Here is a 15,844-nt window from a genome sequence, read left to right on the forward strand (position 1 = left end):
ATATGTGTGATAACATTTTTCCCTACCGTTAATATATTTGGCAAACCTTAAATTTCTCACTTTGATCAAACAACTATATAAACAAAGAGCCTCATTACACAATTCAGAAAATAATAAACAAAAAAAAATAGAAAATACCCATAAAACATTTTTAAGTTTTTTGGGATTACTAACTAATAAAACTAACTAAAAAAAAATAATGGCGCGCCTTCACCTAGCTCTCCTCCTCCTCTTCGTCGTTATCTCCGCCGTGATCGTATCAGCTGCTGATAAACCACCGTCAACCACCACCGCCTCAGCTCCCACTACCACAACTCCGACTGATGACGTTGTAGACGATAATACTATTGGAACAACCGACGACGATACGGCTCCTGCTCCCGGAGATGATGCTTCCGGAGATGAGGAGGTGGCTGTCGCAGGACCTATCGGAAGCGATACTTCGTACGCTAACTATCCGCCACCTCAACAAACTTCTGGAAGCGGAGCTGCCACCGTAGCTTTCGGCTTTGTTTCTGTCGTTGCTGCAACAGTTGGATCGGTCTTCGTTTTCTAGAGATGTGATCGGCGCCGTGAAAATGAATATTTTGTAATATTTTCTTGTAGATGTATTAAGTATTTTGACCATCCCGTCTTCGAGTATACATCGATAGATAAAAACTGGGATGATACATAACTATTAAATATGAACCAAAAAAAAATTAATTTAATTTGTGTCCAATCATTATAACATGAGTTTCTTGATTCATTTCTTGATTCTTGATTCTTGAATCTTGAGGATTACGTCATATCATTATCAACACGACATGGGCCGTGTTATGTACAAGATATAGCCCACAAGACATGGGCCGTATTTTTTCACAGGCCTAAACTCAGGAGTAAGCGCGTGTCTTTCACGTCTAAAGAACCTTGCGAACCAGACGCGCGTGGATGCGGTTTCGCCATAAAACACTCTCTAGCCGATAGAAGAATTTTGCAGAGAAGCGAGAGTCAATGAAGGTCCAACGGTCAACCTTTTTCGCGGTGACCGGAAAATCAAATCTTCGTCACTTTCATTCGTCTTCTCAGGTCCTCCTCTCTGTTCCATTCGTCTTCAAAATAATTAAAAATCGTTTCTTTTGCAATTGCAGAGAAAAAAATGTGAGCTTTTTCTATAATTCTCAATTGCGTTTGGGGGATAATATTTTCACAGTGTCTTAATCGATTTCAGAGAGTACCCATTTCTTCTGAGAACGAGTCACGAAACTTTGTGTCCAAATTGCTCGATAGGAAATGGGGATTACTGAGTCCTGCATCTCCAATTCAGCAGATTAGTGTTTCTTCTTCTGCTAAAAGAATCGAAAAATTCTCCTTTTCCAACAACACTCGTCCGCATCTCGGAGATGAGATGTTAAAGAGAGAGAAAGAAGAATCTTCTTTTTACATTCTGAGAGATGATCTTTTACATCCTCTTGTGAATGGTAACAAAGCTAGAAAGCTTGATGCTTTGCTACCACTTCTTGAGGATTATAAAGTCACTGATTTGGTGAGAATGTGATCTCTTTACGATATCTTTCAATTGGGTTTTTTATGAGCAGGGTTTTAAGCTTAGAACTTTTGTTGTATGTTAGGTTACATGTGGAGGTTGTCAAAGTGCACACACAGCTGCAGTTGGTAAATGTTTGAATCTTTTAGAGGATTTAATCGATTTGGGTTTTGACTGAAATAGAAACCAGGTGCTTGTATCTTGCAGCTGTTTCGTGTGCCGAGAGAGGTCTAAGATCACATTTGCTACTGCGTGGAGAACAGCCTGAAGTTTTGACTGGCTATAACCTTGTTTGTACTATGTATGGAAATGTCCAGTATATTCCAAGATCGAGGTATGCCAATAGAGAAGATATGCTGAGAACTTACGCTGATCTGGTCGCTGGGGAAGACGGTTCTGTCTTATGGGCTAAAGACATTGTAGAGGGACTTGAGACTATGGATGTTGCAACAATGGATGATTCTTTTAGTTCCAAAACTTCTGGTAGAAAGGTTTTGATAGTCAATGAAGGTGCCGGAGATGCTCTTGCATTACTTGGTAAAGATCGATTTTGGATACAGTTTAAGTAGTGGACCAGATCACTGACCAAGATTATTGTTTAACAAGGGCTTTGTCACAACGCAGGTATGTTTCGGTTAGTGCAGTACTTGTCTCAAGATCATATACTCGGGAAGAAGAGGCCGGTCAAATTTGTAGTTGATGCTGGAACTGGAACAACTACTGTGGGCTTAGGAGTTGCAGCTTTGTCTTTAGGGTTAGGCTTTGTTTACAAGATTTATCTATACACATTGTGTCTCTATGTTTTCAGTGTACCTAAGCTTGTAGCTTCTTGATTACTGTCTCACTTAAAATCTTCTCAGGCTTCCATGGGAGATCAATGCGGTGATGTTAGCTGATACACTCGAAAATTACAAAAGACATGAAGATCGCTTGATAGCAGAATTTACGAGGCAGTTTCCTGCATCGGTCTTCTGCAGCTTGGATATGAATCATATGATCAAATGGATACATCGTCAACATCCGAGAAAGTATGCATGCAATTTCTTCTGTTTTCAATTGAAGATATACTTAGAATGATCATTTCCACACCAAGTTTGAAGCTTGATAAAGTGGTTGGACTGATTGTTCTTAGATCAGTTAACAATCTCCTTTTGTTCTTGCAGATTTGGGAAGGTCTTGGAAGGAGAAGTGGAGATGTGTCGGAAAATTGCACAGGAGACGGGAGTTTTGGTGGATCCAATGTATACTTTAGCTGCTTGGGAGACATCAACAGAGCTTGCGCAGAACGAGAAATCCAGCATTGTGGTTATGCTTCACACTGGAGGCACCCTGGGGATGTTTGGTCTTGCTCAACGATACAAATCTTGTTTCACTAAGTTGAACGACTAGGATATAGTTTCTCAGACTTAGAGCCGGAGATCTAAAGATAGTGACTTTATATCTTCAATTATTTCACACTACTATTTATTTTAGCAATGCAAATATACGGCCAAGCAGAATAAGTTAGACATTTAGTCGAGGAATCACAACTTGTGAATCACAAATCAAGTTTTAAAAAAACTGCAAGAGTAAGCAAATAAACATGCGTGAGCAAGCTATACATTATACAACGTTTGACAATATTTTAAGCATGGAGTCAAGAGAATTAAAAATACAATAATCAACACAACAAGAAATCAAGGAAGCACAAAACGCAGTAAGAACGGGCAAGAAATATGGAAGACTGCATTTATTAATTTATGTATAGATGCTCAACCAAAGAAAGAAGCATGCAAGCACAAAATGCAGTGTGTATGGATGCAAATGAGCAAATAAGTATGAAAGAAATGAATAGATGCATGAATATATGTATGGATGCATGTATGTATGTATGTATGTATGTATGTATGTATGTATGTATGTATGTATGTATGTATGTATGTATGTATGTATGTATGTATGTATGTATGTATGTATGTATGTATGTATGTATGTATGTATGTATAGATGCATGTATGTATAGATGCATGTAAATATGTTATGCGTGTGATGTGTATATTTATATGATTTTTGCATGTGTTGTGTCTGGCTTCGTTAAGTGATTTGGAAGATCGAAGAATCTATGAAACTAGACCACATCACATTAGACTGTGAAATCTGCAACTACATAAGATGAACATGGACCTTAATGTCAAGTTCTAAGACCATGTGCTATATTGAAGAGAACATCAAATTATTAAAGCAAACTCACAAGATCAAACATGAGTAAAAGATAGAGGACATATACCTTGGAAGGAACTAGCTCCTCTGCTTTGTGAGTAGTGAGGACCGTCCTAACTTTTAAAATTTAAGTCTATTAGTCTCCTCTACTTTGCCAATTAGATTTAGAAGTCTCATTCTAAAGTTGAGTACTTCCAAGCATTAGAAGAAATACATACTAAGAGTGAACACTTAAGAAAATTATCAGTTGAAATTACTATATGGACGAAGACTTACCTCACGATAGCCAAAGATAGTCGAAAGAGATGGGTAGATGTTCTCCATATATATATGATGCTTAAAAATATCAGCACCATTTAGCTCATCGCCTGAATCCTGACCACCTTTCATAGACAAAACTATATCATTATCACAGAGCTTAGACAACAGAAACAGGAACTAATCGAAAGAGGAGAACAAAGTTGTTTGCAAATGGTTTAAGTGATGGAGTGCTAACTTACATGCTCACTTTTTTGTGATTGGGTCAGCACAAATTTGAGGTCATCAAGTAGTATACACATATAGTAGCTTTTGTACAATCAACAAGATAGTGGCAAAACAAATTCATCACATACCGTACAACAATTTCTAAAGAAATTTAATGGTCTCCTCTGCTTTGTAAGTTAGATCTAGAAGCCCTGTTCTGAATTCAACCATGCATTCAGAAAACATAGTAAAATGAACTCTAAGAAAAGATATATCATTATCACAGAGTTTATGTAGCAGAAACGAGAACCATAGATCAGAAAGTGGTGAGCAAAGTTCTTTGCTAGTTGTTTAGGTGATAGAGTTCTAACCTACATACTCTTTTTTTTTTTTTTGTGATCAGGTCAGCAAATACAATTTCAGATTTGACCATCAAGTAGGTCTGTAAAGTAAAGTTGCAGAAACAAAAAACATTCAGCAGCTCACTTTTACCTTTTACGTACAACAACTTAAGTAAGAAAGCATAAACCTACTAATGATGTTGAAGCAAACCTTACTAATGAGAGGTGAGAAACTCGGAGACTACAGAGCCATGTTTTGTGAGATGATCCTGCAAGAGTGGTAAGAAATTGATGTATAAATTAGCAAAATCCTAAACAAGTCCGAGTCAATGATAAAGTGTAAAATCACCGTAAATGTTGAAAAGGCATCAGAAGCAACATCAAAGTCTGACAGTTCCACAACATGGACCATCAAAAGATATGGATGTTTCTCCATATATTCGTTAAAAGATATGGATGATTCTCCTAAAGGTCTCCTCTGCTTTGTATAACCATATAAGCTTCTTTCTGAAATCGACCATTCATTCAAAATACATAGCAAAATGAATTCTAAGAAAAAGTTGAAAGTACTATATAGACATACCCCACTGGAGGCTAGACCGTCAAAGGAGATGGATTGTTTAATGGTCTCCTCTGCTTTGTTAATTAGATCTAGAAGCCCTGGTCTTAAATCAACCATGCATTGAGAAAACATTGTAAAACTGAAATCTAAGAAAAGTTAAGTTGCAACTACCATATTGACAAAGACATACCACATGAAAGTTAAGACCATCAACGGATATGGATGTTTCTCCATATATTGGCAAGTGATCATTCACCTCAGAGTCTAGTGATTATTTGATCACCTTTCATAGACAGAGATATATCATTATCACAGAGTTAATGCAGCAGAAACGAGAACCATAGATCATAAAGTGGTGACCAAAGTTCTTTGAAAATTGTTTAAGTGATGGAGTTCTAACCTACAAACTCATTTTTTTTTTTTGATTGAGTCAGAAACCATCAACTAGATTTGTAGAGTAAACCTGCAGAAAAAACAAAACATATTCAGCAGAGCACTTTTCCCTTTTACATACAACAAACTCAGTAAGTAAGCATAAACCTATTCCTTACTTTAAGATAACAAGTAAGAAAGCAAATTAAAGAAGTAAGGATGGAAATAATGAACAAGTAAACAAGCATGAAACGGAAACAAGGAAGTATATAAGCATACAAAAAAGTTAAGGGACAAAAACAAGTTTATGACTCAAGCAATCAAAAGCTGGTAAACGCACAGAATAAAAAGCCAATGCAAGCATGATGTATGTATTTATTTTATTCTATGCAAGCCTACTGTTTCATCAAGTGATTTGAAAGAATCCTATTTGTAAGCTCACATAGTCACACTAGACTATGAACTCTCCCACTGCAGAAGAAAAGAGCCAATAACATCAAACCGTAAGAGGAAAATCAAAAATAAGAATAACGTACCTCGAAAAAAGCAAGACATTTCCAGGGAGATAGAGAACTGTATAGATTTATATGCATTGAGAAAAAAGCCAGTTCTACAGTGATTTCTTCACTTATTTGATTAATGACTAATTTGCCACATTTAGAAAACAGAATAGTTAATCACATATACACTGATCAAACTACACATCTTTCAAGGAAGAGTTGATATATGAACCCAATGAGTTCAAAACATATCCTTACTCGTAAATAGTGTAGTTAGTAAATAAGAAATCTGAGAAAAGCTATACCAACCACGAATACTCTCATTTCTAACAATACTATTTAAAAGGTGATACATATACGAATATAGTACCAACATAAGAATTGTTGCAAAGAGAACCTTCAGTGACAGCCTTCTCGTCATATAACCAAGAAATATATTTCATGTCTTCATGTAAACTTTAAAAAGATGTTGAAGCAAACCTTACTAATGAGAGGTGAGAAACTCGGAGACTACAGAGCCATGTTTTGTGAGAAGATCCTGCAAGAGCGGTAAGAAATTGATGTATAAATTACCAAAATCCTAAACAAGTCCAGGTCAATGATAAAGTGTAAAATCACCTTGAATGTTGAAAAGGCATCAGAAGCAACATCAAAGTGTGACAATTCCTCGATGCAGGCAGACTCTAAAATATAACTGAAGAGGCACTACAAAAATTTAACCATGTCAGAAAAGAATAACACTCGACCATTGTACGTAAATGAACTCGTTACAACACATTGAAAACCTTGAAAAGGAAAAGCAAAATATTGGATTTGTCTTACTTAGCCAGCCTTGGGAATTCAATACTTCTACAAGTAACATTTTTGTTAGAACTTGGAACCAAATATGTAAGTCCTCTGCTTTGCCAATTAGATTTAGAAGCCTCATTCTAAAACCAACTACTACAACACATCAAAAAATAATAGATGGTAAAGAGTGAACTCTTAAAAAAATGATAAGTTGAAATTACTACTTACCTCGGATAGCCAAAGACAGCCAAAATAGATGGGTAGATGTTATCCATATATTGATGCAGAAAAATATCAGCAGTGATCATTTAGCTCATTTTCTAACTATTATTCTGATTAGCTTTCATAGACAAAGCTATATCATTATCACAGAGCTTATACAACAGAAACGAGAACTATACATCGAAAGAGGAGTGATGGAGTGCTTACTTACATACTCTTTTTGTAATTGGGTCAGCAGATAAGTTTTAGATTTTAAGTCATCAAGTAGATACGTAGAGTAAACCTGCAAATATTATTTTTCATCAGATCATTTCCCCATTGTAAACACAACACACCAAACAAGCAAGCATTAAACCATTAACATTTTCCTATTCAAAGTACTTCGAACACAAGGTTTCAAATAACAAAATTCATCAAAGTTTAAGAACTCTTTAGAAAATAAACAATTTAGCAGAGTCATCTACATCATGCAGTTTAAATGAAGAATCCATTAAAAACAATACAAAGAAGAAACCACGGCAAGCGAGCTAGAAAGTAGTGGAGAAGATACTCACTTGTGACTTGCTGGAGAAGAGAGACAACAACTTCAAACTACATGAGAGACAAAACCACCACATAAAGATTGAAGACATACCATATGAAGTCAAAGGTGATAAGCAAGAGATCAAGATCAAGTTGATAGGATAGTGGAGAAACTGCAGAGAGGGATATTATGTTCATTTCACACCATTTATCAATACAGATTTCCACTTGAGTCTGCAAGAAGACAGTGTGGAAAGCTTATTTCAATGTAAATTATTAGGAAGCAGATACAAAAGCATTGAAGACTGCAAATCTGAAAACAACTGAAGATTCATATTTAATTTTTACCTTCACACTAATAATGTCAAAGTTGGTTTGGCTGTCCTGAGTAGTGATCTAGTTAGTCTAAAAACTACAAGAAATGGTTGGTTGGCATCATAACTGCTACAGTGATATTTTGGGTAGAACTTGGAACTTTTAATGTCCTAAATAAAGTATTAGAAGACAAACCTGAGATCGCAAGAAATTAACTTGGGTACAAACAACCAACAAGAAAGAGGCAAATCAGAATTCATCACGCATCATACAGACTTTTCTAAAGAAGTTATATAGGTCTCCTCTGCTTTGTATGTTAGATCTAGAAGCTATTCAAAACACATAGCAAAATTCTAGGAAATAATAAGTTGAAACTACGATATTGACAAAAAGACATATCCCACTAAGAGGCTAGACCGTCAAAGCAGAAAGATAGTTTCTCCATATATTGATACTAAAAAGATTTGCAAGCGATCACTTACCTCAGAATCTAGTGACTATTTTGACACCTTTCCCTCATCATTATCGCAGAGCTTGTGCAACAAAAACAAGAACCATTGATCAGAAAAAGGAAAAATATCCCGTTATGAATGCTTTAGGTGATAGAGTGCTAACTTACATACTCCTTTTTATGTGATTGGGCCAGCACACAAGATTCTATATTTGATGCCATCAACTAGATATTTGGAGTAAACCTGCAAAAATATTTCAGCAGACCATTTCCTATTCGTGTATACAACAAATTAAGCAAAAAACGCATAAACCTCTCTTCCCATTCAGAGTACTCCAAACACATCTATATAGACTCCATGAATCCAAGCCATCATAATATAACCAACAAGAGAGAGGCAAATCGTATTAATCACACTACACACCGTACAGACTTTTCTAAAGAACGTAACAGTCTCCTCTGCTTCGTGAGTTAGATATAGAGGTCTTCTTCTGAAATCAATCATGCATTCAAATAACATTTAAAACCAAACTCTAAGAAAAAATAATTTGAAAGTACTATATTGACTAAGACATACCCCATGAGAGTCCAAACCGTTAAAGGAGATAGACAAATTCTTCATATAGTGATTCTTATAGAAATCGACAACTGATCATTTACCTTATAATAATCCTAAATGACACCTTTCATGGAAAAAGATACATCATTATCATAGAATTTATGCAGCAGAACTGAGGTCTATAGATAAAAGAAGAAGAAAGTCATTTGTAAATTGATTAAGTGATGGAGTTCTAACTTACATACTGTGTATTTGTGATTGCTTCAGCACATTATACTTCAGATTTGGTGCCATCAACTAAATTTGTAGAGTAAACCTGCAAAAGAAAAAGAAAAAAAAATCATCAGAGCAGTCTCTCATAGTAGAAACTCATTAAACACTTACCCTTTACAAGCTCATTGGGCGTCAGTAGACTATGCCTTTGGAACAACAGCACCTACTACGTATATATACATAATAGAGCAGAACTATTTGCAAACTTAATAATCTGAGGTAGTAAACTACATCATGCTTCATGCAGTTTCAATGAATCAACCATCAAACATAAAACCATGAAGAAAGCACTGCATGAGAGCTACAAATGTAAGGAGAAGATACTCACTTGTGACTTGCTGAAGAAGAAAGACAAGAACTTCAAACTACAGGAGAAAGAAAAAAAACAAAAATAACACATAAAGAATTCTAATGGTCTCCTCTGCTTCGTGAGTTAGGTCTAGACTGATGAAACAGAACCCCAATTATTGAAGCGAGCAAAAAGACAGTTCTTCAGCGATTTCTTCACTTATTGAATTCATAACCAAAACATGTTGAAACAATTCAGACTGATCAAACAGAACCCAATTAGTCAAACACGTGTTTCAGATCATTGACTTAACCAAGTTTTAGAAACAAAACCCAAAAAAAAAAAAAAACCAGAAGATCCATAATACAAGATAGATGATAATATATGAACATCAAACCCTAAAACCTAAAGAAACCTGATCAAATCGCTGCAATTTCCTCTGCCGTCAATAAGAAGACGATGAATCAGAGAGTAACGCTGTTATATAAAATCAAAACAAGTTAGGATATATACCAAATCGATAACCAATTCCGCAAAATCTAGGGTTTGAATTTGATTGGGAATAGTAAAAATCAAACGAAGCAAACCCCTAAACACGATTTTGAATTCGAAGCCGACGACGCTCTTCGAACGGCTCTCTCCTAATTTTGAAATTCGTTTCTCGATGTTTCCGTTAAATAGAAACTTTTAGACATCAATCATCCTTTTTTCCCCTCATTAGAAAGCCCAAAGATAATCCTAAAAGCCCAATAGAATGGCCCATTATAAAACTAAGTAAAGCCGAGACCTTTTCGTATATATAACTTTTGATGATTTCGGTTTAGCAAACCCCACAATCATTGAACTCTTACGATTTGGTTATACTGAAATTTTGCTCGGTTAGGGATTTGTTTGGTTGTGAATTTTACAATTTGTGTAAAATGAAATTTGAAAGAACAAAACAATGTTTCAATTTGATTGGAAAGTAAGATTGAAGTTTATCATATAAAAAAAACTAAACTTGACAAAATTACAATTATGGTTTGGATTGGTTTTGATTAGGGTTTTCAGTTTTGCTTGGCTAGACCATTTCTAATAAAATTACAACTAAACTATGCCAAATTCGTTTTTAATTAGATTTTTTTTAAAATGCGAGAAACGGTAGCAAACGTGGTTAGCAAGAAGTGGTATTACGGAAAAATACTGTATACTACTTTATATTGGTTTTATGATTTATCTGAGAGAAATACAATAGAAAACGCAAATCAAGATTATGGTTTTTGGTCGTTGGTTTTAGGGAGAGTCTTCTTCTCGAACCGAGATTTTTCATGTGCACGTGCGTTTGGTCACTACTTCGTGTTTAACAAACACTTTCTTCACCACTCTACTATGATATCCACGTTAAACAACATCAATGTATACTCTATATTTGCTTTTCAACATCTTTCATTCTTATATATGCTAGTATATATCATATATTTAACCTCTTTGTAAAGTAATCTTTTTCAATCTAAGTTTAAATGTGATGTGCAATGTAACCTTGGACTCGCGGAAAGAATTATATATGTATCCATCCTTAAGGGGGATGGACTTGGTAGGGGGAGCTCACACCGTTTGCAGTTTTTAGTTTGTGAGGTTTCATTGTAGGAAAGCTCATGGATGTTGTTAGATGAGCCACTCTCACATGATGCCGGGGACGTATGTGATCGAGGGCTCTGTAAACTTCGCCGTTGACAGCTTAGTCTTGAACCTCCATTGAAAGGTTTCTAGTGCGTCTTTTGCTTGAGAATTGTGGCTTCTTCAATCTGTTCTCGCTCTTCGTCTTCAGCTTGGCACTCCTGAAGAACACCTTTATCGTTATCACTTCGTCAAACTCCTCGTGTGTATGTTGAGTGGATGGACTGAGATCATTTTTATGAATTATGCTTCCATGTTTTTATCTTTTTTGCCATGGGACCATTTTTATAGGATTATAATCTATGATTGTAAACCTAAACATTTTCATTTTTAATGAAATATTTACATTCTTAGCAAAAAAAAAAAGAGTTATTGCCGACTTTATATATGTTTTAGAAATCTAAAATATAAGAATTTTGGTATTATGAAAAACATCAAATAGGAGGCGTGGAACCAACTAAAAGCCTTGTTAAATCCAATACACCCAAACTTTTAAACTAGCTTATGTTAGTATGTGTTTTTTCTACCCATAGGGTTTTGTGGATTGAGTTTGGAAACTTTGGATCCGACTCCTATCAAATTGTTCCGACCGACCAAAAACACACCGGCACTAGATATCTGCCAACAAACCGGACAAAAACAAAGGAACATTTCCTTAAATAGTAATACAACAACTAAACAAACAATAACCAATATAGCTAAACCGAGACATGTTGTAGACTTTATACATTATGTCCTCAATCTCTACGAGCTGTAGGTTATGGAACATCAATATCTGTATAATCAGTTGATGCCTGTCTTGCATTGTACGTAGTGATATATGTAGACACTTGAATTGAACTCACCTCCTTAACCTCAATTCGAGAGGTCCTCTCCTCTGCCAGTACAGCTCTATGCCTCTATCATCTAGGTTCTACGCTCAAACTTCTCTTGCATGGGGTCTAAAGTCCCACTCTGACTACATATATTACCCCTTGCCACGAGTCTACATATATATATAGCTAGAATTAACTTATCTTGTACAGTGATATGAAACTTTTTGTGAATCAAGAGTATGAGACAAAGACAAAGGCTTCGAATGTTAACTGCGTTTTTTACTGTGGGAGAAGTGCGGTGCGGTCCAAATAGTAACAAAAATATATAGATATACAGTATATATATATATGCAGATATTTTAACACTGTTACAGCACTGTTGTGGTGCAGTTTTGTAATGCGGTATTGTTACCCTTCGGAGCCAAAATACTAAATTTTTTGATCAGTTTTTTTTTTCTCTACTTTTCATCGTTTGAAAATATTGTAAAGAAAAAAACTACACAAGTGAAAATCAAAGATGAACATTTTCCACGTACTCAGTATTCGTGTCGCGTAGAGAACTTTAATATATCGAAAAATATATACTATACTATACATACGCCTCGTAAAACCAAAGAACACCAAAACCTACTACACCAAAAAAGTGCATAGGGGTATTAACGTAACATCAACGAAAACGATACTACTCCTCCAGTAAAAATAAATAGATCCAAATTTTTTTAAAAAAACAGTCATTTTCGAGAAACTTAAATGCTTTTACAACATAAAACAAATAAAATAAAAATAAACATTTGTTCTCTTCCACTGTCTTGTCTGTTGAAGTTAATAGAGAGAGAGATAGACGACGACGACGTTATTAGAGTATCTCTCTCTCACACACGATCAAGAAACCTTTCATCATTCGCCGGAAACATATTTCATTTCTCCGGCATTAATGGACGGCTCTAGAGTTTTTCCGTTCGCCGGAAACTTAGACCCTCGTGCCCAAGAGTTCATACCACTAAACCCTATCTCTTCCCATTTTTACTTTCCGTACACTTCTCCTCCTCCTCCACCGCCGCTTCCTCCGCCGCCGTTGCCTCCGTCGTCGTACGGATCATCTCCTCCTTTCACGTTCTTTAACCTTCCCCCACCACATCCGATGATGTTCTCTTCTTCTCCTCCTCCTCCTCCACGACAACCGCCGCCACCACCACAACCACCGCGTCCATGTTTCAACGGCGTTTCGGCATCACAACGGCTTGCTCCGCCGTCAAATTCTCCTACGCGATCTCTCTCTTTGATCTCCGTACCGCGTGACGTCACAGAGTCAACGGTGAGACGTGACTTGGAGGTGTTCGGCGACGTCCGTGGCGTGCAAATGGAGAGAATCTCAGATGGAATCGTGACCGTACATTTCTACGATATCCGTGACGCTAAAAGAGCTGTTCGTGATGTTTGTGGTAGACACATGCAGCAACAAGCTAGGCTCAGTGGTGGTAATGGCGGCGGTGGAAACGTTTGGAGCTCACCTCCTTCCTCTTCATCGGCGCGTGGGTTTGTCTCCGGCAGAACTGTGTGGGCACAGTTCGTAGTCCCGGAGACTAGTGCTGTTCCCGGAGGTTGTAACCAAGGAACGTTGGTTATATTTAACTTAGACCCTGAGGTCTCTTCCATTGATCTCAGACAGATTTTCCAAGTTTACGGTACGGTTCTTTTACTAGTTTCTATGTCTTGATCTACTTTAGTATTAGATTTAGTTTGTTTCCTCGATATGTGGATATGTCAGGAATTAAAACATTTTTCAAAGACTAATAATAATGTTTAGGCTATGATATAAATTACAATATTATTTACACGAATCATGGATTAATTGTTTGCATGTTATGAACATCATTTAGCTTTTGAATATTATTGGACTATTTGTTTTATGTAACATATATTTGTTTAATTGTTTCAGGTCCGATCAAAGAGCTGAGAGAGACGCCGTACAAGAAACATCAAAGGTTCGTTGAGTTTTATGATGTAAGAGATGCGGCAAGAGCGTTTGATCGAATGAATGGTGAAGAGATTGGTGGTAAGCAAGTTGTGATCGAATTTAGTCGACCAGGTGGACTTAAGAACAAGTTCAGGTCATCTAGGCTATTGCAGCTACCGTTTCAACCACCACCAGTTCTAAGTCCTCCTTTGAGGCAGTCTGTAAATCTTGTGAAAGATAAAAACAAGATTGTGAGCCCTAATAATGGTGTTATTGCTGTTAATGCTTCTATGCGTTCGTTATGTATTGTAAATGATGTCGATGATAAGACCCGAGGAGCGGAATCTGAATGCGTGGAGACAAAGAGCAAGAACATGGCTAAGTATGGGAAGAAAAGACAGATTAAGAACATGGAACTAAGTCAGTTTCTTATCAGTGAAGAAACCATGGAAAATCCAAGTTGCAGAGATCCACGTACCACTTTGATGATCAAGAACATACCAAACAAGTACAGGTTTGGCTATATAATCTAATTTACTTAGTATTAATAAATTACTTAGTATACTATTTTTGTAATCTAAAGTTAGAAGTTTTTACCTTCTAATATTCTCATGGAAACTAAGATTGCTTTAAAATTAAAAAAATTTCTAATCTCTCAATAAAGTTGTTATATAGATTTAAAGTTGGAAGCTTTTTCAAACTCTAGGATGGTTAAAGATTTAGATCTTTCATTAAAATATTCACATGGATTCGTGTGCTATACTATATATATTCAAAGGTTTATATTCTAGATAAAATTCTCCAATGTTATGTTCCATCAAGCTTTAAACTATATTCTTGTTTTATCATACCTTAATTGACTAACATTTTTCCGGATGCTCTTTATATATTACAGATTCTTGTTGGTTTTGTTAATGAGATTCAATGTTTTTGTTTTTATATATAGTCAAAAGCTACTGTTGGATATGCTGGACAAGCACTGCATTCACATCAACGAAGCCATCGCTGGGGAGCACCCTGAACCCTTTTCGTCTTATGATTTCGTGTATCTCCCCATGGATTTCAAGTAATCAAACATTATGGAGTCCATTGATTGTATAGTATCGTATATATTATATAGTTAAATTCTCTAACTGTTTTTTATATGTTATGATGTTAGCAACAAGTGCAATGTTGGTTATGGATTTGTGAACATGACAACCCCGGAAGCAGCTTGGAGGTTTTACAAAGCGTTTCATCTTCAACATTGGGAGGTTTTTAATTCGCGTAAGATTTGCCAAATCACATATGCGAGAGTTCAGGTATAAATATACACATTAGTCTTTTGATATCACAAACTACTAAAATTGAGTTAACACTCAAAAATATTTTCCATAATATACCAAAACTTAAACTATACGTTAAAGCAAAGTCTTCTTCATAGATTTGATAATTTGGTCACAATGTGTTTGTTTTGTTACTTTTGGTGGTCAATAAAAGTGTCTAGAGGATCTAAAGGAGCACTTCAAGAGCTCAAAGTTTCCATGCGAGGCTGAGGTTTACCTTCCGGTGGTCTTCTGGCCACCACGAGATGGGAAGCAGCTAACAGAACCCGTCTCTATCAACATCAACGGCTGCATTAAACTCAACCAAAGTCGTCTTGAGCAAATGGACGGTCAAGATCACTCAGAGAGTGGATCATGTTGTGACAGTGACCATGATCATAACAGTCATGAAGATGGATTTTCCGGCAGTAGCATAGACGGAGGAGGCCGGAGTATCACCGTGGAAGGAGAAACATCTTTTTAGGTGTTCCCTTGTTTGTATTGTGTATCATAATGATATATATATATATATATATATATATAATGTAAGTAGACATGATCATGGTTAGACTTTAGTACCTTTTCTTTTTGTATGTCCCAATCTAATCTTTTTGGTAATCTCCCATCTAATTACTCATGCTAAGTTCTTTTTGGTTATCAACATGATGAATTAATGCCTTATGAAAAGTTGTAAAATGTCACATCTTATAATAACTCTTTTTCTTTAA

The 15,844-nt window shown here is 36.0% G+C and overlaps 3 protein-coding genes and 1 long non-coding RNA gene across 15 annotated transcripts; 3 read left to right on the forward strand and 1 right to left on the reverse strand.

Annotated features, from left to right (window-relative positions):
- Positions 1 to 151: 151 nt before the first annotated feature.
- Positions 152 to 710, forward strand: LOC17885092 (anther-specific protein BCP1). The gene has a single exon (XM_006292570.2). It carries the CDS (start codon positions 200 to 202, stop codon positions 554 to 556), a length of 357 nt encoding a protein of 118 aa, XP_006292632.1. The 5' UTR covers positions 152 to 199; the 3' UTR covers positions 557 to 710.
- Positions 711 to 920: 210 nt separating this feature from the next.
- Positions 921 to 3,018, forward strand: LOC111830509 (D-cysteine desulfhydrase 2, mitochondrial). Of its 2 annotated transcripts, XM_023782685.1 has the most exons (7): positions 921 to 1,068; positions 1,211 to 1,525; positions 1,611 to 1,653; positions 1,733 to 2,062; positions 2,150 to 2,279; positions 2,386 to 2,553; positions 2,689 to 3,018. In XM_023782685.1, the coding sequence occupies exons 1-7, from the start codon at positions 994 to 996 to the stop codon at positions 2,912 to 2,914; spliced, it is 1,287 nt and encodes a 428-aa protein (XP_023638453.1). In that variant the 5' UTR covers positions 921 to 993; the 3' UTR covers positions 2,915 to 3,018. The 2 variants fall into 2 exon arrangements, with proteins under 2 accessions (XP_023638453.1, XP_023638454.1); XM_023782686.1 differs by lacking the exon at positions 921 to 1,068 and having other exon boundaries at positions 1,431 to 1,525; positions 1,716 to 2,062; positions 2,689 to 3,007.
- Positions 3,011 to 9,901, reverse strand: LOC111830510. Of its 11 annotated transcripts, XR_002833902.1 has the most exons (15): positions 9,064 to 9,901; positions 8,841 to 8,946; positions 8,432 to 8,754; positions 7,846 to 8,345; positions 7,530 to 7,731; positions 6,787 to 7,258; positions 6,583 to 6,669; positions 5,493 to 6,502; positions 5,283 to 5,375; positions 5,114 to 5,195; positions 4,880 to 5,037; positions 4,225 to 4,799; positions 4,001 to 4,107; positions 3,792 to 3,841; positions 3,011 to 3,085 (listed from the first exon to the last, which is right to left on the reverse strand). It is a non-coding gene; the product is annotated as an uncharacterized LOC111830510 (long non-coding RNA). The 11 variants fall into 11 exon arrangements; XR_002833895.1 differs by having other exon boundaries at positions 3,792 to 4,107; XR_002833900.1 differs by lacking the exon at positions 3,011 to 3,085 and having other exon boundaries at positions 3,501 to 4,107; positions 9,064 to 9,138; positions 9,800 to 9,901.
- A 2,836-nt stretch (positions 9,902 to 12,737) lies between these two features.
- Positions 12,738 to 15,638, forward strand: LOC17885034 (protein terminal ear1 homolog). The gene is made up of 5 exons (XM_006292665.2): positions 12,738 to 13,540; positions 13,795 to 14,326; positions 14,759 to 14,878; positions 14,972 to 15,113; positions 15,292 to 15,638. Exons 1-5 carry the CDS (start codon positions 12,790 to 12,792, stop codon positions 15,598 to 15,600), a joined length of 1,854 nt encoding a protein of 617 aa, XP_006292727.1. The 5' UTR covers positions 12,738 to 12,789; the 3' UTR covers positions 15,601 to 15,638.
- Positions 15,639 to 15,844: the final 206 nt, after the last annotated feature.

The sequence above is a fragment of the Capsella rubella genome, unplaced genomic scaffold (genome assembly GCF_000375325.1).
Source record: "Capsella rubella cultivar Monte Gargano unplaced genomic scaffold, Caprub1_0 scaffold_5, whole genome shotgun sequence".
Lineage (NCBI taxonomy): Eukaryota > Viridiplantae > Streptophyta > Magnoliopsida > Brassicales > Brassicaceae > Capsella > Capsella rubella.